The sequence below is a fragment of the Squalius cephalus genome (genome assembly GCF_949319135.1).
Source record: "Squalius cephalus genome assembly, chromosome: 16".
NCBI classification, from domain to species: Eukaryota; Metazoa; Chordata; class Actinopteri; order Cypriniformes; family Leuciscidae; genus Squalius; species Squalius cephalus.
In genome coordinates, this window is record NC_137137.1 from 5,154,151 (window position 1) to 5,179,388 (window position 25,238).

General features: G+C 37.0%; 1 protein-coding gene across 1 annotated transcript; it reads left to right on the forward strand.

The window, feature by feature from the left end:
* Positions 1 to 1,068: 1,068 nt before the first annotated feature.
* abcd1 (ATP-binding cassette, sub-family D (ALD), member 1) lies at positions 1,069 to 24,735 on the forward strand. Its single transcript, XM_079897176.1, has 10 exons — positions 1,069 to 3,167; positions 4,950 to 5,130; positions 5,884 to 6,026; positions 9,302 to 9,473; positions 10,467 to 10,561; positions 13,022 to 13,167; positions 17,907 to 18,052; positions 19,128 to 19,212; positions 19,867 to 19,992; positions 21,203 to 24,735. The coding sequence occupies exons 1-10, from the start codon at positions 2,244 to 2,246 to the stop codon at positions 21,483 to 21,485; spliced, it is 2,301 nt and encodes a 766-aa protein (XP_079753302.1). The 5' UTR covers positions 1,069 to 2,243; the 3' UTR covers positions 21,486 to 24,735.
* Positions 24,736 to 25,238: the final 503 nt, after the last annotated feature.

Genomic DNA, 25,238 nt, shown 5'->3' on the forward strand with positions numbered 1-25,238 from the left:
GGTCATCTATGTCAAATGTTTTTATCGTTTTGAAAGAAATATGATTATTTCTGTTGATAACATAGAAGCTATAAGATAATGATCTAAAGCAGGGGTGGGGAACGTCGGTCCTGGAGAGCCACTGTCCTGCAGAGTTTAGCTCCAACCCTGATAAAAACTCATCTGATTGTAGCCTTAATGATCCTAAAGACCTTGATTAGCTGGTTCAGGTGTGTTTGATTAGGGTTGGAACTAAACTCTGCAGGACAGTGGCTCTCCAGGACCGACGTTCCCCACCCCTGATCTAAAGGATGAAGAATATGAAGGATAACAGCCTTTTATTTTTGATTAAAGACTTGATAAACTGATAACACTGAAGGCACATAAAACCAATGAAGTTTATGATATCTGTTTCGCTTCATCATGGTACCAAATGCTAAGACTTTATAAAGATGTTCCCTCCATGTTTCTATTGGAGATTGTATTTTCCCTGCTCCAATTTTAAAAATCCTTATCGAAATCCTCTTTAATCGCTATTTTCCTGATCACGTGTTATATCACTTTTGGAAGAAACTTCTCCAGACTGTATATAATTTGCTGTTTTCCCCTTGGTTTTCAACATTTTCTATCTCTATAAAAAAAAAATCAAATGTAAAAAACAAGAATGTACAAAGTTTGTTTTTAATAAAGTGTTTTTTGGTCAGATGCAGTAATCTGTGTTTTTTAAACAGCCTGTAGACTATTAACTGATTGATAGCCCTAACTAATGAAAGAAATTAAGTTTTAATTCTTATCAACAACTAAACCACATGACTGAGTATTACCATATTATAATATTGATTAATGAAGTAATAATATCACGATTTAAATTTAAAGATGGTGATTGTGGTATTTTGATTACAGTTGTACAGTTTTTGATAGACTCACAGACAGACAGATAGATAGATAGATAGATAGATAGATAGATAGATAGATAGATAGATAGATAGATAGATAGATAGATAGATAGATAGATAGATAGATAGCCTACTACAAAAACAATATACTGTATCTTGCAGCAGTAAAACTAACAGCGCAATAATCTGGAAGGACGCCAGTGATTATGAAAACAGTCGTTTGTGACTTTTGTATTGTGTGGCGTGAGTAATGCCTGTGTTTACTCCACCCATCGGCGCATTTCTCTGAGATTCAACTGATCCTGAGTCCCGGTGAGGTTGATGGATTTACGCCTGCCCTCAAACACACACCGGTGGCTTTTATTCTGCTTTGGGACCGTTGGATGAGTTAAATAACAGGGACCGCGTGTGCTCACCACGATTATGGCCTGTCTTATTTCAGATCTGCAGTGAAAATGACCTTTACGTGGATGATCAAAACAGACGGAAAGTTGGACGGAGGAAGTTGAAGTAAAGTGAATATTAGCCAGAAGCGCTAGCAGCGCAACTTAAACGACACTTATTTGACATTTACATGCTGTTTGATTCAATATAGCGGATATGTAAACGTGTAAATAGTGTTTATAGTCAACTTACTGTGTTGTGTTTTTGTGTCGCACCGCTGTTGCTTTTAGTACACTGAGTTTATTAGCTTGTCTTGCTAGCTGTCATTTGAACTACCTCTGAAGTCAGGACATGTTGTTTGCCAGATAATTTTACCACTTTAAGTATATTCCCATTCTTACTCGCAAAATATTTACATTTAACTTTTTTTTTTTTTAATCATGTAAACAACATTTCCCAAAGAAGTTCCTCAGTGGAGATGTCAGTCATGAGTCATGACATTTAAGTAGCTTATGTTTCTTCTAAAAACTCCTTAGCTTATACAAATACAGATTCAAACGAGACACTTATTGACATACAGTAAGAGTAGTCTATAAAGTTTATTGACATTCATGTGTATTGCATATCTCAGATCGCTTGTTAGAATGAGAAATATTTGAGTTTTATCTTCTCACTCAAATAGGAGTAAGATTGCAGGGTCTTAACATTTATGCTTTAGCCTATGTTGTATGATAATCTATAAAAATTGTCAATAAAAAAAGAAAAGAAGAATAGAATTACGCACAAGTTTCCACTTTTCTCCATTTAATTTAATTTCTGTCTCCGAAACTATTGAGATTTCCAATAGAACTTGCTGTCAATTTGCTGAAATCACATTTATATTAGTTTACATGAATAGATATCCATATAGCTGTGTACGTTAGCAGCCCGCCTTTCAATAACCTTCATTTTTAATGGTCTCAGTATTGATAAGCTACAAGCAAAATGTCTGTGTACTCAAAGCTTCCCTCCCAGCTGAAAAACCCCCTCGTGAAAAAGACCATTCTCCTTCTTGTTGCGCTTTATGGGGCGAAGAAACTTTCCCCTTACGTATATGGCAGGCTGAAAGGAAGAACTAGTAAACAGGTTAAGGGTACTGACCTGGTTACCTCCAATGGAGAACCTCAAGAAGTGGAAGCCGCAAGGAAAAAGAAAAGCTCCCCGGCCGTGAACCGTGAATTCTTCGAGAGGTTGATTCGTCTCTTGAAAATCCTCTTTCCTCGGCTTTTCTGCAAAGAACTTGGACTGCTCGGTTTCCACTCTCTAGCCCTCATTTCACGCACCTTTCTCTCCATCTATGTTGCCAGTTTGGATGGGAAAATAGTGAAAACCATTGTGAAGAAAGACCCCAGGGCGTTTGTGGTGGAGTTAACCAAGTGGCTGCTCATCGCCATTCCGGCCACGTTTGTGAACAGTGCCATCCGTTACCTGGAGGGTCAGCTCACCCTCGCCTTCCGCACCCGGCTGGTCACCCATGCCTACATGCTGTATTTCAATGATCAGACATACTACCGTGTCAGCAACATGGACGGCCGGTTGGCAAACCCTGATCAGTCCTTGACTGAAGATGTGGTGATGTTTGCTGCCTCTGTTGCTCATCTGTACTCTAACCTAACCAAACCAATCCTCGACGTAGTGATGACCTGTTACACGCTCATTAATATAGGTGAGTCAAAAGGTGCCAACACCACTTGGCCCTCCGCCATAGCTGGCATCGTGGTGGCACTCACTGCCAAGGTTCTGAGAATGTTCTCCCCACGCTTTGGTAAACTTGTGGCCGAGGAAGCCAGGAGGAAAGGCGACCTTAGATACATGCATTCTCGCATCATCGCCAATTCGGAGGAGATTGCCTTCTATGGAGGACATAAGGTAAGAAAATATTCTCTTGGGTTGGTTTTCTGTCATCATTTGCTCACCCTCATGTGTTTCCAAACTGAATGACTTTTCTTCCGAGCAATGCAAATGGAGATGAATGAACGGAGCAGGTTCACACTGTTCTTTTTCATAGCATGAAGACAGACAGTGAGCAGCAGCAATCAAGCTCCAGAAAGAACCACAAAGTGAAGTTGTTCAGTGAATAACTTTCAATCTGCTCCTCATAGCAAAAGACACAAAAAGATACAAAGCTATCTCGTAATAAGAATTGAAATATTGCACATGAGACATATGGACTGTTTTTGTTATGACAAGGATTTTAAAACTGGGGACCACAATAAAAAAAAAAAATGTATAAAAAAAAAAAAGGTTTTTTTTGTGGCTCTGTCAATGTTAATGTTAGCTTAATATGTTAACTAAATATGTTTAAATTAATGTATATATATAACACATTTAACAAATGTGATATTATTGCCTTAATATAATATATAATGGTATATTATATTTTTATATTAATATAATTGGCTTGCATACCAGGGTTTTCATACGAGCACTTTTTCTTTTATAGAACAACATTTATTGTAAAAAGTGCCATACAATTTTAATCACTTCTTTTGACTTTTGACAATATAAAAGCTAATTATTTTATTTGTAAATACATACACTACCGTTCAAAAGTTTAGGGGTTTGTTTTTGAAAGAAATGTATACTTTTATTCAGCAAGGATGCTTAAATTGATCAAAAGTGACAGAAAAGACATTTATAATGTTCCAAAATGTTGATTTAAAATCAATTCTGTTCTTTCGAACTATCTATTCATCAAAAGAATCCTCAAAAAAGTATCACGGTTTCCACAAAAATATTAAGCTTCACAACTGTTTTCAACATTGATAATAATAATAAATGTTTCTTGAGCAGCAAATCTGCGTATTAAGAATGATTTCTGACACTGAACACTGGAGTAATGATGTTGAAAATTCAGCTTTACCATTACAGGAATAAGTTACATTTCAAAATAGAAAACAGTTATTTTAAATTAAAATAATGTTTCCAAATATATATATATATATATATATTTTTTTACTGTATAATACTGTAATAGACGTCTTTTAAAGACATTAAAAAATCGTACTGACCCCAAACGTTGGTGTCTTTATGTTTTAGGAAAGGTACGATTCTTAAAACTTCAAATTTCATAAATGTTTTTGTTCTATGGAAGAAAAGGTCTTTCAGGTTTGAGATGTAATGAAGGTGAGTATTAAATGATGACAGCACTTTCATTTATGGGTGAACTATCCCTTTAAGACTTGTAAAACGAGTATTTGAGGTCATTTTGTGCCTGTGTCTCAATGACAAAGCAAATGTCCCAGCTAAACAAACAGTGCCCCATGCTTGCAATTGGAAATGTTCCTGAACTTCACAGTCATACGGCCAGAGAAAGTGTTCATAGAGAGAGGTCATGTGGCCTGAATACAAAGAAAGCCCTGGAATTAGGGCAAAAGTCTGTATGCTCCACTTTGACCCCAGACTCTCACTCACACACTCTCCACTTAACCTTCATGATGGTTTTAATGTGCTCTGATTTTACGCTTAAAAATACACGTTTCTTATTCGTACCAACAGTAACAAATTATGAAATGTCATTTTCATGAATCAGAAAGCCTGATTGGACACTTTATAATTGGAAACCAGCTTAATGTTATCTTGTTGCCTGTGTATCTGTGTGTATACATGTCTGCGTGTGTGTGTGCGTGCCTGCGTGTCTGCCCTGCGCAGATCGAGATGTTTCAGCTGCAGCGGAGCTACACGGCGCTGTCCGAGCAGATTAACCTGATCCTGTTCAAGAGGCTGTGGTATGTCATGCTGGAACAGTTCCTGATGAAATATCTCTGGAGCGCATCAGGCCTGGTCATGGTCGCTGTGCCCATCATCACTGCCACCGGATACTCGAAATATGGTATGGATTAAATTATGATGACTATCTGTAGTTCCTGTTCTCCTCTCCGTGTCTGTGGCTCCAGACTTTTTGGCTCTGTGATTGTTTCAATCTAAAACTTCCTTGAGCATGTGTTGATATGTTTTTTTTTTAGTTATTGAAGTCTGCATTCAAAAGTTTGGTTTGGTAAGGTTAGTTACTGAATGTTTTTGAAAGAAGTCTTTTATGCTCACCAAGGCTGCATTTATTTGATCAGTAATACAGTAAAAACAGTAATATTGCAAAATATTATTACAATTTTGTAAAATGTAATTTATTCCTGTGATGCAAAGCTGAATTTTCAGCATCATTACTAGTCTTCAGTGTCACATGATCCTTCAGAAATCATTCTGATATTCTGATTTGCTGCTCAAGAAACATTTCGGATTATTATCAATGTTGAAAACAGTTGTGCTGAATATATTTGTGAACCATTATCCATCTTTTTTAAGGATTCTTTGATAAATAGACATTCAAAAGAACAGCAATTTGAAATAGAAAACTTTTGTAACATTATAAACATCTTTACTGTCACTTTGGGCAATTTAATGTGTCTAAGTATTAATTTCTTTCAATTTTTTTACTGACCCCAAACTGCTGTGTGTTAAGACTTAAAACTTATATATGTTAATGTCCTCTCCACAGAACCTCAAAACAAGGTCCCTAAAATGTGATAGACATGTTTGCTCCTCTCACCCCTATTGTATTTTATATTTTTTCGCATGCTCCATTCAGATTCAGAGGCTGTGAAACAGGCAGCCCTGGTGATGAAGGAGGAGGACTTGGTGAGTGACCGCACACAGGCTTTCACAACGGCCCGGAACCTTCTGAACGCTGCAGCTGACGCTGTGGAGAGGATCATGGTCTCCTACAAAGAGGTGAGATGCATTTCTCATCTTCCAGTAGGCACTTTTACACTGCAAAAAAAAAAAAAAAGAGATTTTCTTACTTAGTATTTTTGTCTTGTTTCCAGTCCAAAAATCTAAAAATTCTTAAATCAAGAGGCATTTACTAGATGAGTAAAATGCCATTAGATATTATGTCTTGTTTTCTGGGGGGAAAAATGAAGTGAGTTTTTGCTTAAAGCAAGCAAAATTATCTGCCAATAGGATAAGGAAAATAATCTTGGTTTCCATTTGAATTAAGATTAGTTTTCTTATCCCATTGGCAGATAATTTTGCTTGTTTTAAACAAAAACTCACTTCATTTTAGATTTTCTCACTCAGAAAACAAGACATAATATCTTATGGCATTTTACTACTTTAGTGAATCCATCTTGATTTAAGAATTTTTAGTTATTTGGACTGGAAACAAGACAAAAATAGTGAGTAAGAAAAGCATTTTTTGCAGTGTACATCAAGATAAAAAGTGAAGAAAAAAACAACAACTTTTTTGTGCAAAAGAACAAGCTAAGCAGAAACTAAAAATATGCACTTCGATATGAACAAAAACTAAACCGAATTACTAAGAAAATGACTTAATCTGTCTTATTTTAATGTGCCCCCAAAATGCTCCTTTAACCCTTTAAGTGTCACCCCCCTTTTTTTAAATATTCATGAAAATGCACATTTCGACTTTAAATGGTTGTAATTAAAGAATGCTTTGGAGTATAGACGTAAAATTGGTCTTGTTTTAAAGAAGACATTTGGCAGATTTTTGTTGAAGTGAAATAAATTAAGAAAGTGAAACAAAAAAAAGTTATATAAGTTTGTGTTTATGAAAATGTACAATTTAAAAAATTGTATTATTCATATTTTATATAAAATATATATTTTTAAAACCTGGCCGACTCTAAAACTGCTAGAAAATCAAAGCCAAAAATCTGAATAAGTTGTGTTTCAAATTTCCGGTTGATATCTCAAAAAATGAGCTTTCAGTGAGATTTTGTTTGGGCGCAGTACCAAACATTTTCACTAGGTGACAACCAGACTCCATTACTGCCCATATAAGGGCGCCTTCATTTCCATATGCGTTATTAAAAACATATTAATATATTTTTTTCTAAAATAATTGAATGGATGATATCTTTTGAACTCTTGGCATGAAAACAAACTGAGGTTTCATCCATTCTTTCATGATTTTTCATGTTCATTGCTATTTCAAAATAAAGGTCTGAACACGCCTTATAAATATGAAAATATTCTTGTTGCAAATTGATAAATTACAGCTCCTCTCTAATTTATTTTGGAAATCATTCACCAAATATGAAAACTAGAGTTTGTAAGCTTTCAAATGATATATAGTTTGTCAAGATTAGTTTATGTTTATTATAGGATATTACTGTTTTAAATATGTAATGATTTTGGGCCCACCGGTGGGCCGGTGACACTTAAGAGGTTAAAGTGGCCAAAATTTGATTCAGATTATGCAAATGCTATTTAACTGTTTCTAATTTTGTTTTGGAGGTCTGCTACTATGATTTACATTCATCCAAGGTCAAAAACACTTTCATTTTCTCACAATATACATTGCAGCATCACCTCTTTTCTCACAGTGTCTGAAATGGGTCGATCAAGTATTTGGTCTCTCTAAACCCCTCCTTTCTGAGAGCCTACTCTGCTCTGATTGGTCAGATGGCCCAGTCGGCTTACAGAGTGTGTCGGAAACTAGGGGTGGGCGATATCTCGATATTTACGATATATCGAGATATTTTTTAAACTCGATATGGATTTTGACATATCGTATATATCGATTATATTGTTTATATTTAATTCTGATTTCGCCACTTTGCTTGTTTGCCTTCTCTGTGCTGTGCTCGCCCCCGCCCTCCTCCGCCTCCTTGCTTTTGTTCCCCCTCCCCTCGCGTGTTGTCTCCTTCAACCAAGTCCCCCGAGTCCAGTCAGGCACATCAATCTTTCCCCGCCCAGCGAGTGCTTGAAGTGCGTCAGAAACAGCGCGCGCGCGCGATCAGTTGTTGTTGGTAATTTGTTGTGTAGCGTCGCCTCTCGCCGCATTGCTTTTGTTTGAGGGCGCACTCACACTTAACATGCTCCCCTGTAGAAACGGGCCTGGCAGCTCGCGCCAGGTCTAGACATGGTGAAAGTTTCCTGATTGTGACGGATGGCCGAATTTACATGACACATTATAAATTAGCATTAGCCTACCTATTCTGCTATAGATACAGTGCCAAAAAGAAGAGAAGAGGATAAAGGTGGATAAAGACAGAGGTAAAGTGATGTAATGAATGAACAGTTTATCTAATTGCATAGTAGTAAGATACTGTAATTTAATGGCAGTTATTTTTACTTTAAACTTTATGCTAGCAGTTGTTCTGAGTTCTCCAGAGGCCCCAGACAGTGTGATTTTGTAACAATCATGTCAATTTTTAGATGCATTTGTATCACTTTTTTTTTTAATTAATGTTTTACTCTACAGTTGTGCAGTTTTTGGGGGATATATGGCATTTTTTTTATTTATTTGCCAAAATTAGTAATGATATTTCTATACAGGTTTATTTAAAATAGTGCAATATGTATTATTTCTTCCTTTATTTTACAGTTAAATTATTATTTTTGTATACAGGGATTTTTTTTTTTTTTTTTTTTTTTTAATGTCGCAGAAACACTTTGTTCCTACATGAACTGCCTACCTATTTGCACTTCAATAAAAAAAGACTTTGTGGTATTTGGCATATTTGTTTTTGCAGTAGTTTTTGGGGGGTTATTTTTCCTGTAAAGATATCGAGATATATATCGTATATCGAGATATAGCAAAATATATCGAGATATATTTTTTGCTCCATATCGCCCAGCCCTATCGGAAACCAAACAGCCATTACTATTTCTTAATTTCATCTTTGGAGGTTTCCTCAGCACTTGATACACAGTGACATGAACAGTAATGATGGTGTCGGTTTTACCCGAGTCCTCATCGTTTGGAAGTGCGTGCTAAGTGAATTTGCTTCCGCAGCCCAGAAAACAGCATCTTCTTGAAAATCTGTAAATCTGAAATCTACAATATAAAACCAGTGTGCATCAATTGATCTTCTGTCATCTTTCGTCATGTGAATGTAGCAAACTTAAACATTGAGCATCCAGCTCCAAATAAATAATTCTCTGCCATTTTCAGACTAGTTATTTCAGTCAAAGGCGTTGCCTATATAGGGTTTCATGTGTGAAAGTTGCTAAAAAAATGTTCCATCATCCCATCACAGGTCACAGAACTGGCTGGATATACCGCTCGTGTGTATGAGATGTTCGAGGTGTTTGAGGAAGTGCGTGTCGGGGTGTACCGCCGTTCGGCCACAGAGGTGAAGCCAGGAGAGACAGGAGCAGCTCAGGTGGTGACACATGGCATGAGAGTGGAGGGGCCGCTGCAGATAAGAGGTTTCAACTTTAGTCGTTGTGTATTATGTAACATTATAGCCATTTTCGGAATAGCATCCCATCTAAAAAGTATTATGCAGTATGTATGTGCTCGACTTGACCCCATTTATGGTTTGGCAAATGAACTGGAAGCAATGTAAACCATGATTTTGATTTGATCTCTTGTTCATTATTTGATTGGGTTTTCAAAAGTGAACACATTTTCACTGAAAATTGGATTCAAATGCAAAATAACCCTTTTTATTTTCAATGGAAAAACTGCTGAATTAATTGAGGTCATGTCACAACAGTATAGGATACTACGGTTTACACAGTTACAGTTGCATCCTTTATTACTGTACACTACTGTTGAAAAGTTTGGGATCAGTAGGATTTTGTTTTAAATATTAATCAAATAAATGCAGTCTTGGTGAGCATAAGAGACTTCTTTCAAAAACGTTTTAAAACTATTACCGACCCCAAACTTTTCAACAGTGATCTATATTAAAGGTATAGCGGAGGATTTTCCCAAATTTTAGAAAAGAACCGCCCTCTCCACTTTTTGAAAAAATGCACATGCGCAACACTCTACCTGCTCCCGAGAGGCAACGCCTATTAAACGTGTGCACGAGAGAGCATGCACGAGCTAATCATAGCTTACATTAACTTTTACTAGCAGTGATTTTAAATGGATTTCTCCAAATAGCATGCCAAACTTTACCTGTCAAGTAGAAACTTCACGACTGAGGCATCAGTGGGAAGCCCAACCTGTGTTTTGAGCGCACGCCATCGTGTGAATCGCGTGCACGAGCACGTACGACGGCCTTACGTAAACATATCACCAGAATGATTGACACTTAGGAGGACCAATAGTCTTGATGATCCACCCGGAAAAAGAAAATCCTCCGCTATACCTTTAAGTATGTACTGAGCAGTACGTCGTTATTGGTGCGTTTATATTCCATGCTGAACATAGTCGTTTACATTAAGTCTTGTTTGTGTGCGTTTGTTTAGGTCAGGTGATTGATGTGGAACATGGTATCAAATGTGAAAACCTGCCAATAATAACTCCTACAGGGGATGTGGTGGTTTCCAGCCTGAACATCCAGGTAAATTCCAATCTTATAACCTCCTTTAGTCATTTTAATGCATAATCTAATTTTACCAGTGCAAAATTAGCATGCGTATGTAGTAAGGATTGCATACTTGTTACAACCAACTAAAACCATTCTCCATTTTCCAGCTAAGGAGACTGTATATTCAATTATTTCTTACTCTATGCTGCAATATCTTGTGCTCATGCAGAGTAAATGAGTCCGTTGTCTGATGCAACATGCATGATTTATGTGCATGTGAAGTGTGAATATGTCAATGAGGCTGTTATCTGTTCTTATTTCTCTGGCCCAGTTCTGTGAGTACTTCACTGATAATACAGCATTGCTAATCAGTGTCTGACCTTTGACAGTTTAAAGTGGGTTTAGGTGGAGATTATAATGAGACCCCTATAGAGAATTTGTAGGCTATGTATTTTGATCATTCACTCTTACTGTCAGTTTTGCTTGCATTAGCTTATCTTTATGGAATATTTGAATTAGTTTTCCCCGTCTATGCTCTGGTGACAGATATAGTCAGTTATTCTGTACAGCTCAAAACATAATTTATCAGGACTTAAAGCCGTAAACTTTAAAGCTAGCAAGATAAGTTCTGCAAAATATGTCCCGGTCTTGCAGATTTTCATTTGATATGTTCTCAGCACCACTGTTTATTATGCACATGTTTTAGATAACATCTGCAGAGCTGATATGTCGATAGTTGTCTGACAACATGGATATGTGTGGGTGTTTTTTTAACATCAAGCTTTTTGGTTAATATTTAAGGGAAATGTATACAAGGTACATTAACTGATCACATTTTCTTACCATTTTTAAAGCACCTTTTAGCTTTTTTTTTTTTTCAGTTTTGTAGACCTCTGGATTTAAAGTTCCTGTGGAAAAAATACAAATATTCCATGCTCCATTAATATGAAGAAATATGCATAAAATCCATGTATTATAATTATACAAGAATTATAAAAAGCTGTTTAAAGTAATTTTAGATGCATTGCATGGCAGTTCAGGAACACACATACAAAACAACATCTTTTAGTACATCATTCCAAAATGAAGGATTATTTTTGCAAATATTAATGATAAATTGGGTCTGATTCTTTTTATGTGTAAAATATACGTATATAATATTTATACACACACACACACATATATATATACATACACACACAAACATATTTTTACACTATTATTCAAAATTTTTTAGAATTCTATATCATTTCTATAGAATATAGAATTTGTTGATAATTTCTGGATTCATCAATATTAGTGATATAGCAACATCAATTTCATAATGAGGGTATGAAAAAATGTATGTGTGTATTCACCTGTTGTGAATCCGGGGGGAAATTTTACATGAAATTTCTGAGCCCATCAGTACGCAACGTATACTGAATTATTAGTGTATGGCAATCATTGTTTAATTGACTATTTCAGTGGGAATTGTTTCATTAAATGAGTCTTAGATGCACTCGTTATGAATGCAGCTCATGCTTTATGCACCAGAATTCTTTAAAACCTATTTTTTGACTATAGATTGACTATCTGCTCCCTTATGATTAATTCATGTTTCCTACCAAATTCTGAGAAATGGGTCATGGGTACCACAGTGTGACCCCCCTCTGGTCCGCCCCGGACAATGTGCTGATTATATTACGGTCGCGCGTTGGTGTGCTCTTAGGGTTTCCACGACAGCGCCTCGATTTGCAGGGGCGGCATGGTGCTAATACCCTCTCATGGCCATGATGTCGCAGTCATGCGGTGTGCTCATGACACAATTCACGTTACCCACAATGCTTTCTCATCCAAAACCAGACCGCCTACTGCAAGCCAAGAGGAAGAAACACAGTAGACAATGATGTGATAGATGAAACCTCTCACAGAGACCAGATATAATGTGATGTTGCTTTGAGGTTGTTACATTTTTGGATGAACTCAACTGTTCCTTTAAGATTAAATCCGGTTTAATCTGCACTTCACTGCCAGACAGCCGTCAAAATAGGCTGAAGTCACTCGAACAGCTCGTCTCTATACTTAGAAATATCATTAACACCGCTTCCAGATGTTTTGAACCCAGATGATTCACATTGGTTTGGTGTTGTGTTGAAGGTCTTTTAATAGTAATTGACGCTCTAGCTGGATGCCGCGCTGGTATATTTATGTGTGTCTGGTGAATGGAGGGCTTTAACATAATGACAGGGTGCAGAGAGGGAGCGATCTGTTTTTCTCTGTATGTTGTGTTGTAGAGAGAGCCTTTGAAAAGCATCAAGCGTTTTCCATCACAGTTGCTCCTTTTAACCCTGTGGCTTTGCTGAATTTGTAAACACATTTAGCTGTTTCCCGTGGTTTGTCCCTCTGTGCATCTCTCCCCCTCTCTCTCTGTGGGGGTGTTCTGGGATCTGCTGCATGTGTGTTTGTGTGTCTTTTTTAACATGTTGGGGGATGTTGGGTCTTTCTCTCCAGGTTGAAGAAGGCATGCATCTGCTGATCACGGGCCCCAACGGTTGTGGAAAAAGCTCTCTGTTCAGAATCCTGAGCGGCCTCTGGCCCGTCTACAGTGGAGTGCTCTACAAGCCTTCACCCGAGCACATGTTTTACATACCTCAAAGGTACTACAGCTACACACAGACTACACGCGGTGACCTAAAAACTGCATTAAAATATGTACTTCACTCGTGATGGGAAGTTACAGCATATGCTTTTGACTGTGCAGTAGGTAGGACTAGGATTTTTCATATAAGGGTGTGTTCACACTTGGCATGTTTGGTTCGATGAAAACAAACCCTTGTGCGATTGCTCTGTTAGTGCGGTTCATTTAAATAAGTGTGAACACTACCATCTGAATCCTGGTGCGCACCAAACAAGCGGACGAAAACTGCTGAAAAGATGGGTCTCAGTCTGCTTCCAAATGAACTCTGGTGCAGTTCGACTGAAATATAAACGCAACACGGACCAAAGACATGTAAACGAACCAAAAACGGGACATGATGTCCCAAGATGCGACCCTAAAAAGGACAGAATGCTCAAACATACCTGTTTTTTTCTCGTAATAGTCGCGATGTTGCCCATCACACTTCTGTACAGGCATCAGAACCGCGTCTCCTCGCAACAGAACTTCGTTTGTGTGTGTGTGACGGAGGGATTCCTGCTGCTGTTTTGACTCCTTTACACATTTATAAGCTCTTCACCAGTTCTCAGCTGGTCAAAAGACCATCATATGTAGGCTATACACATACAGCGAGCGCATTAAGCCCAGCACACAGCATTGTTTTAGATGTTCGGTAGGTTCAAAATATATACATATATACATAAAAGCCAACCAATCAGTTTGTGAATGTATCCCTATGCCTTTAGATGCGGTGTTGAAAATGCCAATGTGAACGCCAAGCGGACCAGAACTAAATGTTTGAAGTTTTTTTTTTGGTCCGGACCAAACGAACCAAGCGAACCGAACTACAAGTGTGAACACACCCTAAAATGATATGTAAATTGAAGCAACGTTTGATGATTTTAATGCATTTTCAAGTTGCCATTAAGTTGAGCAATCCATCCTTCTCTCATGTCTGATGACTATTTAGTTAGTTTTACTATGTTTTAATGCTCTAATTTAAACTTAGGTAGCAAAATTTCAGTGATTCAATTCAAAACTCTGATTCAATGATTTCTGTAATCACTCAATGTAGACAATATAATACATAATTTCTTTATATAAAACCAATATCAATGTTGTGTTTTTTTTTTTATGTGTATCATTTTATATATTTAAGTATATTATAATGTATATACATGAAATGATTATTTATTTTTCCTGTGTTCACATAATTTTTTTTATTATTATTTTCATTGTTGTTCTTCAAGGATGTAACCAAAATAATAATTCTATAATAATCAAACGTCCAATAATTTTATAATTCTAAAAATCCGAATTAGGGGGATATAATTTAAAAATGTAATAATAATTTGACAACTGGCCATTTTGGAGCAAATACGTAAATATAGCGAGATATGTTGCATATCATCAACAGTTGTTTCACCTAGCTTTAGTTGCAAAAGAGTATGTCAGTATTGGGAGACACTGCAAATCTCATAAAATTGTGTGCTGATACCACAGACCTCTTTGTCATGTGAGAGTTAAAGGTGCTCTAAGCGATATCACACGTTTTTTAGGCTGAAACATTTTTTGTCACATACAGCAAACATCTCCTCACTATCCGCTAGCTGCCTGTCCCCTGAACACACTGTAAAAAACGCGCTCTCTATAGACAGCCCAGGCTCCACAAACGGCAACAAAAACAAACTGGCCCAGCCTGGACCACGAAACATAACAAACAGTGTTCCAGCCAATAACCGACAAGAATGATTTGGGGTTGGGGGTTGGGTGGTTAGTGCAATGAAGGGGGGTGTGGGGGGTGGAGGAGAGAGAAGCATGAAGAGGGAAGTTAGCTAGAGGAGAGATGTCCTAGACAACAACAACAACCAACGTTAGAATTATATTCTCTTGAATTTTGATATGGCCGACGCACGACCAAAGAGACGACATTCCGATGAACAAATAGCAAAGAAGAGGGAAAAGGAGAAGGAACGCGCAACGTCCCGAATTCATGACTGTTTCAGGAAGCACGGAAGGGAGGGTGAGGGGACGGGATGAGGGAGGGTCGAGCTAGCCTCCGTTTTGTTTGACAATACTTCGAACGCCAACAAGAAGTGACGTCATCCAACATCACTTAAAGCACTTAAAACATGTAGATCAGGAGCGCTTCCCGGATTCACTTATCTTGGTAGAGGTGCTCTTTGGAAGAGGTAGAGTAGATTTTAAACAAAAGAAAAACTCCAAGGCACTCTCCTGGAATATTAAAAATGCCTTTATTTTATGGCATAGTCAAAAAAGACTTTTAAAATGACTCCAACGCGTTTCAGCACACTGGCCTTCGTCAGGGAATCAAACAGCTGTAAAGGGTTACAAGTGTCTTTATAGTGGAAAAACCCCAATGATCAACTCCTCCCACTAGAAACAAAGCTACAAAAAAACTACAAACATGGATGTCTGATACAACATGTCACCATAATAGCATTTAAAAAAAAAAAAAAAAAAAACATTGGTGAAAGTAAATAATGTCAAATCTACAAAAGGCTTTACAGAAAAACCGTTAAATCTAGCTCATCATTTAAACCCGGATATTTAGTGGCCTGTAATTTAAAAATCCAGAAAGCCTCCCTTTGATTGAGTTGGTACTGTCTATCACCTTTTCTTATCGAAATGGGGATATGATCAATTCCATAGGCTTGTAAAATTGATGGGTTACTATTATGCTGTAGAAAATGCTTGGCCATAGGATAGTTGAGATTACTCATACGAATAGCATATTTGTGTTCTGCCAATCTATCCTGAAAGCGTCTTTTTGTTCTACCAATGTAAAAGACTTTACATTCTGTGCATTCCAACTTGTAAATAACAAATGTGGTTTTGCAGTTTATAAAATGATTGATAGTGTACTCTTTCTGAGAGATACAGTCTTTAAAAGTTTTGGTCTGGACAACATTAGTACAGTGATTACAGTGATGACATTTATAGGACCCCTTTGGTTTAGTTTTCAACCAAGTTTGTTGGTCATTTGGTTGAAGATGACTATGGACTAATTTGTCTTGTAAAGTTGGACATCTCCTAAAACTGATTAGAGGTGGTTCCTTGAAAATCTCCCTTAGTGTTGTATCACTCTGAATGATACTCCAATTGTTCTTAACTATCTGTTTAATTCTTTCTGCCTCTGTGCTATATGCTGTCGCAAAAACCACTCTATCATTTTTCAGTGTGGGACCACTTCTTTTTTGTAATAGAGTTGGTCTGTCCCGACTTCTAGCTTTTGTATAAGCTGTCTGAATGATAGCGTTTTTGTATCCCCTTGCCTGGAAACGTGCCGCCATGTCCTCTGATCTAGTTTTAAAGTCATTTTCCTGGTCACAAATCCGTCGCACTCGTTGGAACTGTCCTAATGGAATATTCTCTTTTAGCCTCTTAGGGTGGAAACTTTTTGCATGGAGGATTGTATTTCTGTCTGTTGGTTTTCTATATAAAGATGTATGTAAGGTACCTTGATTGTCTTTATAAATACAAAGATCTAAGAAGTTTATGCTTTCCTTACTGTAGCAAAGATCCAGTTTAATATTTGAATTCGTATTGTTCAGAAATCTGTGAAAAGCTTGTAGTTCAATTTCAGATCCCGACCAAACTAGACAGATGTCATCAATATATCTTCCCCACCAAACAATGTGGCTTAAGTAATGGTTCCTATCATTACTGAACACAAAATCTTCTTCCCATTTCCCAAAGCACCTTTAACATCTGACTAAATTCATTAACTTTTAAATGAATTACTCCACTTTTGGGTTCACACATACAACCAATATAGCAGGTTCAGCCTTGGATATATTTTTAAATAAAACATTTGTAAAATTTGCCAAAAAGCTTGACTACTCAGTTCAAAACCAATATGCCATCCAAACACCTTTAACATACTGTTTGTCACTGTACTCTGATTTTAGACTAAATCTAATCTAGCATACAGAATATTTTGTTAATGCCAGTAGTGTAGAAATTGTGATTGTAGAAGGCTGATGATTCCTCTTTGTGCAGGTTCAGGGCCCAGTACTGAGACTCAGTCTGCTGGATTTTTGTTTAAGAATTAAGATCAATTAGGAGGCAGAGACGTGGGTGTGCGTGCATGTGTTTATTTCCATTTCCCACGCCGTGCCAGGTTAATTAGTGCTGATGAGCGTGCTGATTAAAACGAGGAGCACAATCCAAAAGCAGTCAGCACATATGGTGCTCTGTGACTGCGTTACATGTCGGCTTCATTACAAACCCAACAGGAGCACAGCATCGCGTCGCGTTCATGATCACACAACGGGATGTGTCCGACATCATTTAAAACCTGCAGCTGTTTGTCATTTGGCCTGCTTGCAGTTCACTGAACATCTATATTAGAACTGTTAATGAGAAAAAAGATTTAATAAGACTTTGTTCTCCTTTTTATAGGATGTGCCTAATGCTCACTTGATTTTTGAGTAGGCTACATTTTGAAACACTTCACCCATTTTGCCTTCGTTTTATGAAAATTATTAATGCAGGATGTGAAACAGAGAATAGATGGATGGATAGATCAAACAAGACACACTGTGAAAATATCATTACATACACAGTGATAAATATAAATGTTATTCAGAAGTAATACCTTTTCATCCAATGAATCCGGCTATTTTACCCACTAAAAACTCAAGTTTCATTACAACTCATCCATAACAAAAAGAACTAAATGATTAAATGCCAGGATTTTTTTTTTTTTTTTTTCAGGCCTTATATGTCGGTGGGAACGCTGAGAGATCAGGTCATCTATCCTCACTCTGTTCAGGATATGCAGGAGAAGAGCGTTTCTGACCTGCAGCTGGAGGAAATCCTCAAAACTGTGAACCTCTGCTACATCCTGGAGAGAGAGGGAGGTGAGAGGATTTTACAGGCTAAAAGTGATTTTGGGATTAGGAAAATTGACATCTTCACCCTTTTTTCAAATATTATTATAAGCATATTGCATGGTTGTGCTTGGAGTCAATTGTTTTATTTGTGAAAATGTAATGAAACATGCCAAATTGTGCGGATAAGATGTCATACAAAGAAATTATGAATGCGTGCAAAAACAAGAGAGAACCACCGAAATATTAATAGCTGATTATGTTGTAGTCAATGTATGCTTTTTCCTGTGAGCTTTTTGTTTTTTTCTGTGCCTTTTATTTTTGCCTAGTAAAATAAAAACCTGTAGCTGTAGTTTTGCCAAAATAATGTCAGATAAATACCTTAACCAAGTTCAGTGTTTTGTTCTTCCCTCAAATTTGAATCTAATATTTTCCTCATATTTTGATGGTTTAACCAAACTTATAGGGCCATTTAAAAACATAACATCACTTTTGGCCACTACTATATTTGTTACAAAAGAATTCTATTTCAAATAAACGCTGTTCTTTTGAATCAGCATTTTTATTTAATAATTGGTAATGATAAGAAATTTCTTGAGCACCAAATCAGCATATTAGAATGATTTCTGAAGGGTCATGTGACACTGAAGACTGGAGTAATAATGCTGAAAATTCAGCTTTGAATCGCAGAAATAAAATACATTTGAAAATATATTCAAATAGAAAACAGTTATTTTAAAATGTAATTATATTTCATAATATTATGGTTCTTACTATATTTTTAATCAAATAAATGCAAGTCTTAGTGAGCATAAGAGACCTATTTCAAAAATATTAAAAAAATATTATTCACCCCAAACTTTTGAATGGTGGTGCACACAGTCTGATATTTGAATGTTTATTTTCATCAGTGTTGCAAGATAAAAATAAGCGCATTTACTGCACTGGATGTAAACTGTCGAACTAACAGATGCTTTAGATGAAATATTAATAAATATAATTAATAATGCATGTGTAAATGATTCAGTTATACTGAAGAAGCAAAACTGTATTGGTTGTAAACATATATTATTATTAGTTTTTAAACGTGATTAAATATTGTCAGGTTGGGACGCGCTGAGCGACTGGAAGGACGTGTTGTCTGGAGGAGAGAAGCAGCGGATGGGCATGGCCAGGATGTTTTACCATAAGTACGTCAGAAAATATTTACATTTTGACACTCTTTACATCCAGATTCAACAATATAGAGACTGATCCTTTCTATACATCCTTTCAAAAATCTGTTTGATGGACTTGTGAAATGTTTTATCAAATATAACACACATTTATGCTTATTTTCAAATTATTTGAGGCAGACACATATCATTTTTTTTTACACTACACTTATTCCTGGACTAACATCTATTTAAGTCCAAGTTAAGAATCAGGGATATTATTTTCCAGTAATGATCTTTCAGTTGCTTGAGACAATTGTTAGAAAAAATATCACTTTGAAGATGCTAAATTGTGGTACAGTACATGTAGGAAAGCTGCTCATGGTTTCATTTAAGCCACTGAATTGATAAATATTTAATTACTGAATGTTATTAGTGGTTAACTGGGTTCAGTTAGTGTTTTTGGAATCTATACAGCTTACTTTGCATTTGAAGCAAGCAGCTGCTTTATGGGAGATTATTGTTGAACCACTCAGATATTTTTTTATGGGAAAGAAAGAAAAAAAAACCCAAGTCAGAATATAAAACATTAAACAATTCAACTGCCAACTAGTGCTTTTAAGTCTGTTTAAAAAGTCCCCAACAACTTGTGTGTTTAAAGCTGATAAATCTCTGGTTTATCTCTAACAGGCCTCAATATGCCCTCCTAGACGAGTGTACGAGTGCTGTGAGTATTGATGTGGAGGGCAAAATCTTTGAAGCTGCAAAGGATGCTGGGATTGCGCTTCTCTCTATTACACACCGTCCTTCTCTCTGGTGGGTTTTCAATCGTATGAAAATGAAGAGCAGTTCTTTTATTGCTTGTGGGAAAATAAGTATATTTATGTTAATTCAGGAACTAAGCATTGAATCATAAACACATAAGATTAAAGTGGTCATATGATGGAAAATAGGATTTTTCTTGCTCTTTTGAAGTAGGATTTTGATGTACTGTGTAGACATACTCTATATTCACAAGACAAAACTCCCTCCCCAGACTATCCAACAAAGCTGCAATAACGGGTTGTTAAAGGTGCTGAATGCCCGGCATAAAATCAGAAATGGGTGTCCTGAGAGAAAACACCTGTCTCTGTGATTGCACTAGGGGGAAAAAAAGAGGGAAAAGAAATTCAGGGAAGCGGCCCACGCTCTTTTAGTCAATCGAAAACTAGCCACCTAATAATGTTCTCTGCCTATGAATCATGTCTTATTTTAAGTTTTGGAGAAAGGGTGTGTGGAAGTTAGCAAAAGTGAATCTTTAAAGAGATTATCACATCCTGCTCATCAACATAAGATCGCGTGAAAGAAATTAATACGTTTAATTAGTAAGGATGAAAGTAAAGACATTGATAATGTAACAAAAGATTTCTGTATCAAATGTTGTCCTTTTGAACTTTCTGTTCACCAAATAATCCTGAAAAAATGTATCATGTTTTCCACAAAAAATATGAAGCAGCACCACTGTTTTCATCACTGATAATAATACGAAATGTTTCTTGAACAGCATATTAGAATGATTTCTGAAGGATCATGTGACACTGAAGACTGGAGGAATGATGCTGAAAATTCAGCTTTGATCACAGGAATAAATATTGAGCATGTTCACCCTGCGAATTAGTCCAGTACCCAGATATTAGCTAATCATAACATTCATAACATAGAGGTCATTTGCATTAGACTTCTTAAAAGTATGGTAGTATAAAAAAAATGTTTGATTTCAAGGGTACGAGATTGGTCATAAAAACCTAAATTATGAAAAGAGGACTTTATAGAAAATAATTAATAACTATACTTTAGAAGTGTATAATACAGCAGTTTTATGCTCGTAATACTGTAAACCTTTCCAGGAATTTAGGAAAAAAGCCCATGTGCAAAACCCCACTGCACAGCTCTAAACTTTGTTTCATACAGAGGTTTCTCTACCAGCATCTTTGCGTTACTTTAAATCCAAATTACACTCGTTGACCTGAACTTCCTCTGCTTACAGGAAGTACCACTCCCACCTGCTGCAGTTTGACGGCGAGGGCGGCTGGCGCTTTGAGAAGTTGGACGCCTCCACGCGTATTTCCCTGCAGGACGAGAAGCTCCGACTCGAGACCCAGCTCTCGGGAATTCCCAAGATGCAGCAGCGGCTGGTAGAGCTGTGCCGCATTCTGGGGGAGGACAGCAGCCTGCCGAACCCAGGGGAAGTGGAGGAGGAGGAGGAGGAGGAGGAGGAGGAGGACAGAGATGTAGTAGCAGGTGGAAAAGGGAAAGACCTTATGGAGTGATTTGAAGATAGATGAAGGATGTATTCGAGGCCAGGTGTGAGCGTGTGTGTGTGTGTTTGTGTGTGTTTTGTGTGCATATATCTACCCACACATGCTTTAGATGCATGCATTGAGTTAACAATGTGTGTCTAATAGGGTTGGGAATAAAGAACTTAATCAGAACCAGTTAAATTTTTTAAAAGAAATAACACAACGGGAAACATTTTAAAGTTAGGCTGTGAATCTTTGGGTAGACAGCGAATCGATTTGATTCACGATTCATAGGTTTTTGATTCGATTCGAGAATTTTTGCACATTCAGAACAATTCGATTCGAGAAGATTCACATTAAAATTCGATGCATTTTCGATTAATAAAAGCCACTCAGACAGAAAATGATTAAAGTCCCCCTGCAGTCGATAATTGTATCCCTTAAAACTCATCTTTGATAATCAAAATGACATATTTCAACTTTTTTTTCCTTAATGCCTTAAAATAGCTTGAGTGTAACTCTATACCTTTGCTTAACTTAGTATATTTAGAATAATGAATATGCAAATTAGCCCCGCCTCCACTCAATCACAAGAGTTCAGACTTCCTGATCCACTCTGTCAACTGTAGTAAACACTACACGATGGCAAGTGGAAATACTGGTTTAATTCGGCCATGTATGTCAGAAGACGGAGAGAAAGAGCGAATTATACAGGGTCGTATACAAGTCGATGGATCAGAATGGTAATGCGTCAGTGGAGAAAAGCCCTGTCCCGCATGTCGACTGGTTTGGTTACGTGTTCCTGATGGTAGGAAATAGGCGGTTTGAGACGGTCTTTGGTAACACTGCATTTTTAAGGAAAAAATGCACTAAATTTGCACATGCAATACAATTTTTTTTTACAATCATTATCCATTCTTTCTTACTCAAAGAATCATTTACACAACCATTTAGGAATCAGAATCGGCATCAGATTCCCATCTCTAGTATGCAGACAGAAAAAGCACAGTGAACACTTCGAAGCTTTTGTTAGCTGTACAAAGACAGTGTGGTTAGAGTGTGTGTGTTTGTTTATGTGTGTGTGTGTGTGTGTGAAGGTAGCACTCGAGTCTGGGTGTGTTTTGGGGGGGGTGGAAGACAGCTGCCAACTCCACCAGGTGCGGTCGATGATGAAAGCACCTATGAAAGCTGTTCCTCATGCTCGTTATCGCTGTTCTCTGAAGAATTCTCTGGAAATCTGCGGGACCCAGGCGGCGTGTGTGTCTTTAGGGAAAGGGTGACTGTCGAGTTTGGGCTCTGCTGTTTTGTATCAGTTCAGCGGTGGTGTTGTCAAACTTCTAAGGAGTCGCCATGAATGCTGAAGCTCAAATCCGTGCCATGTTTTAAAGCACAATCAAAAAGGGCGAATTTGTCCTCAGTATAGATGGGAAACGTCTTTGCTTTCATCCGATTCTAATTCATATTTAGAAAGGGACCACAGTCTACATGCATATCAATACCAGGATTGATTAAATGTACAGTATGCGTCATGTAACCTGTTTGCCGTAACTTAGGGTGTATTCACACCTGTCTTGTTTGCTTCGATTGAATCGAGCTCAAGTTTGTTTCCCCCTTGGTGCTGATGTTTTTGGCAGGTGTGAATACAGCAATCGCACTCGGGTGCGGACCAAACAACCGTACCGAGGCTGAAGAGGTGGCCTCGGTCCGGTTCCAAACCAACTCTGGTACGGGTCGTATTTCTGTCCAGTGAATGGATGACCTTAGCTCACGTGTGGTTTTGTTTACAAATGTTGGTTCACTTGCAAAAAGGACAGTGTGAAAGCAAACCACACCAAACAAACAAAAATCAACATTGTATTTGGTCTGGACCAAAGCAAGTGAACTAGCGGACTTTTCCTGGTGTGAATACACCCTTAAGCTGCGTACATGTACAGAAGTGGCCAGAAGTGACATCCGGCCTGGGAAAATGGATATCTTCACCCTTTATTTTAACATTATTCATTTTTTTTTAAAGATTTTGCAAGCGAATGTGTCAGTTGTGCTTGAAGTCATTTTTTTTATATGATAACGCAATGAAACATGCCAAATTGTGCAGACATTTTTTTTTTTTTTGGCCAGGCTGTCATACAAAGAAATTATGAACACATGAAAAAACAAGAGATCATTTTTTTTTCTCTCTTTTTTGTTTTCCTATGCATTTTTTGTTGCTTTTTTGCCGAGTACTTTTGTTAGACGATACTCGAACTTGTACGGTCATAAAAAAATAAACATCCCCTCCGGACATCACTTTTGGCCACTTCTGTATATAGGAATATCCAAATAGCATATAAACATATTTTCTGTTATAATGTGCATGTAAATGTGGTCACTGAGAAATTTCTCATTTTAAAATGTAGCTTTTTTTTTTTTTCTTTAAACAATCAGCGAAAAGCACCTTACAAGGAGATTTTTCCTTTCTAATTAAATGTCTTTTATCTTCATAAGACAGACGTCAGTTCAACCTCGATCTCTAATTATGTCAATTGGAGGAGATAATGTTTGTCTAATAATTAAACTTTTATGCTCTAATTTTGTACAAAAAGCCAGAGGGTAGATCCGATACGACTTTTTGTAAATGAAAAACGAGGGCTTGATTCTGTGGGTCTGAGCGCAGGGCCTGAAGGAGCGCCCGTGGACACATGATTAAATCAGCTCTGATTCAGCCCAAGGTGATGCCGTCTGAAATGTGTATTTGTGTTTATTGAAGGGTGATGACCGCTAGAGTTAATCTGAACATTAACTAGACCTCTTCCAGCTGAGACATTTCTTTATAGTGTCCTTAGAATTTCAATCCTTTATGTAACATTTCAAAGTGCTTTTGTCTCTTGTCATGTGCTGACTTCAGAAGGTCAGTCACTTTGTAGACACATTTAACATTTAATTAATGCTTTAAAACAAATTTCCATTCAAAAGAAAAATCTATCCACAATATTTGTATGACATTGAATGTCTGTATTTCTTCCTAAAATATTTTATAATGTGAGATTTTGCACGTAATGCACAGATGATTTTGTATCTTGAACCACGATTTGATTATCTTTTCATTGCAATGATTTGTAAGACATTTCAAGCTAACATCTTACCTTTTCTAACGCAAACTATTTTGTATTGTGTTTTCTTTAGGTAGGATTATGAACAAGCCGTTGCAATGTATGTGATTCAATTTGGACCCTTTGCACATTTGCCTGAATTAAAAAATGTATCTCTGCAATCTAATAAAACATTTCCTATTGAAAACCTCTCTCTGTTCCTGTGCCTTCTTTCATAGCATATGCATTCAGAAAGGAATTGCAAAGTTGGTTCGGTGCAAGATGGCTTTTGTGCTTTCTCTGAGCGAAAATTGCATTCTCTTGCCTAATACATTTTAGAGTGAATCTCGAATCCTCATTGCATAAGTTATATTTGGGCTTATAGAGCATCTTTTTCTATTATAATGACGGATGGATAGACTGAAAGAAAGTCAGATAGACGAGCAGAATAATAGTGGGACAGATCAGTGACCAATTTGTTTTTCTATTGATAAATAGATGTGCAGTAAAGATTGGATGGACAGAACGAGAGCGAGAGATTGCAGAAATTAGAGGATGGATGGATGGATTTTTTTTAAAACAAAACGTTAAAAATGTTAACACTATGCCACAATGTGCATGTTTTCTATGCTACTAGTTTCAAGTATATATTTAGAGTAACTGCACCAAGGAGAGGGACAATTTGCCAAAAATCAAAAATAATTTGATTATTTTG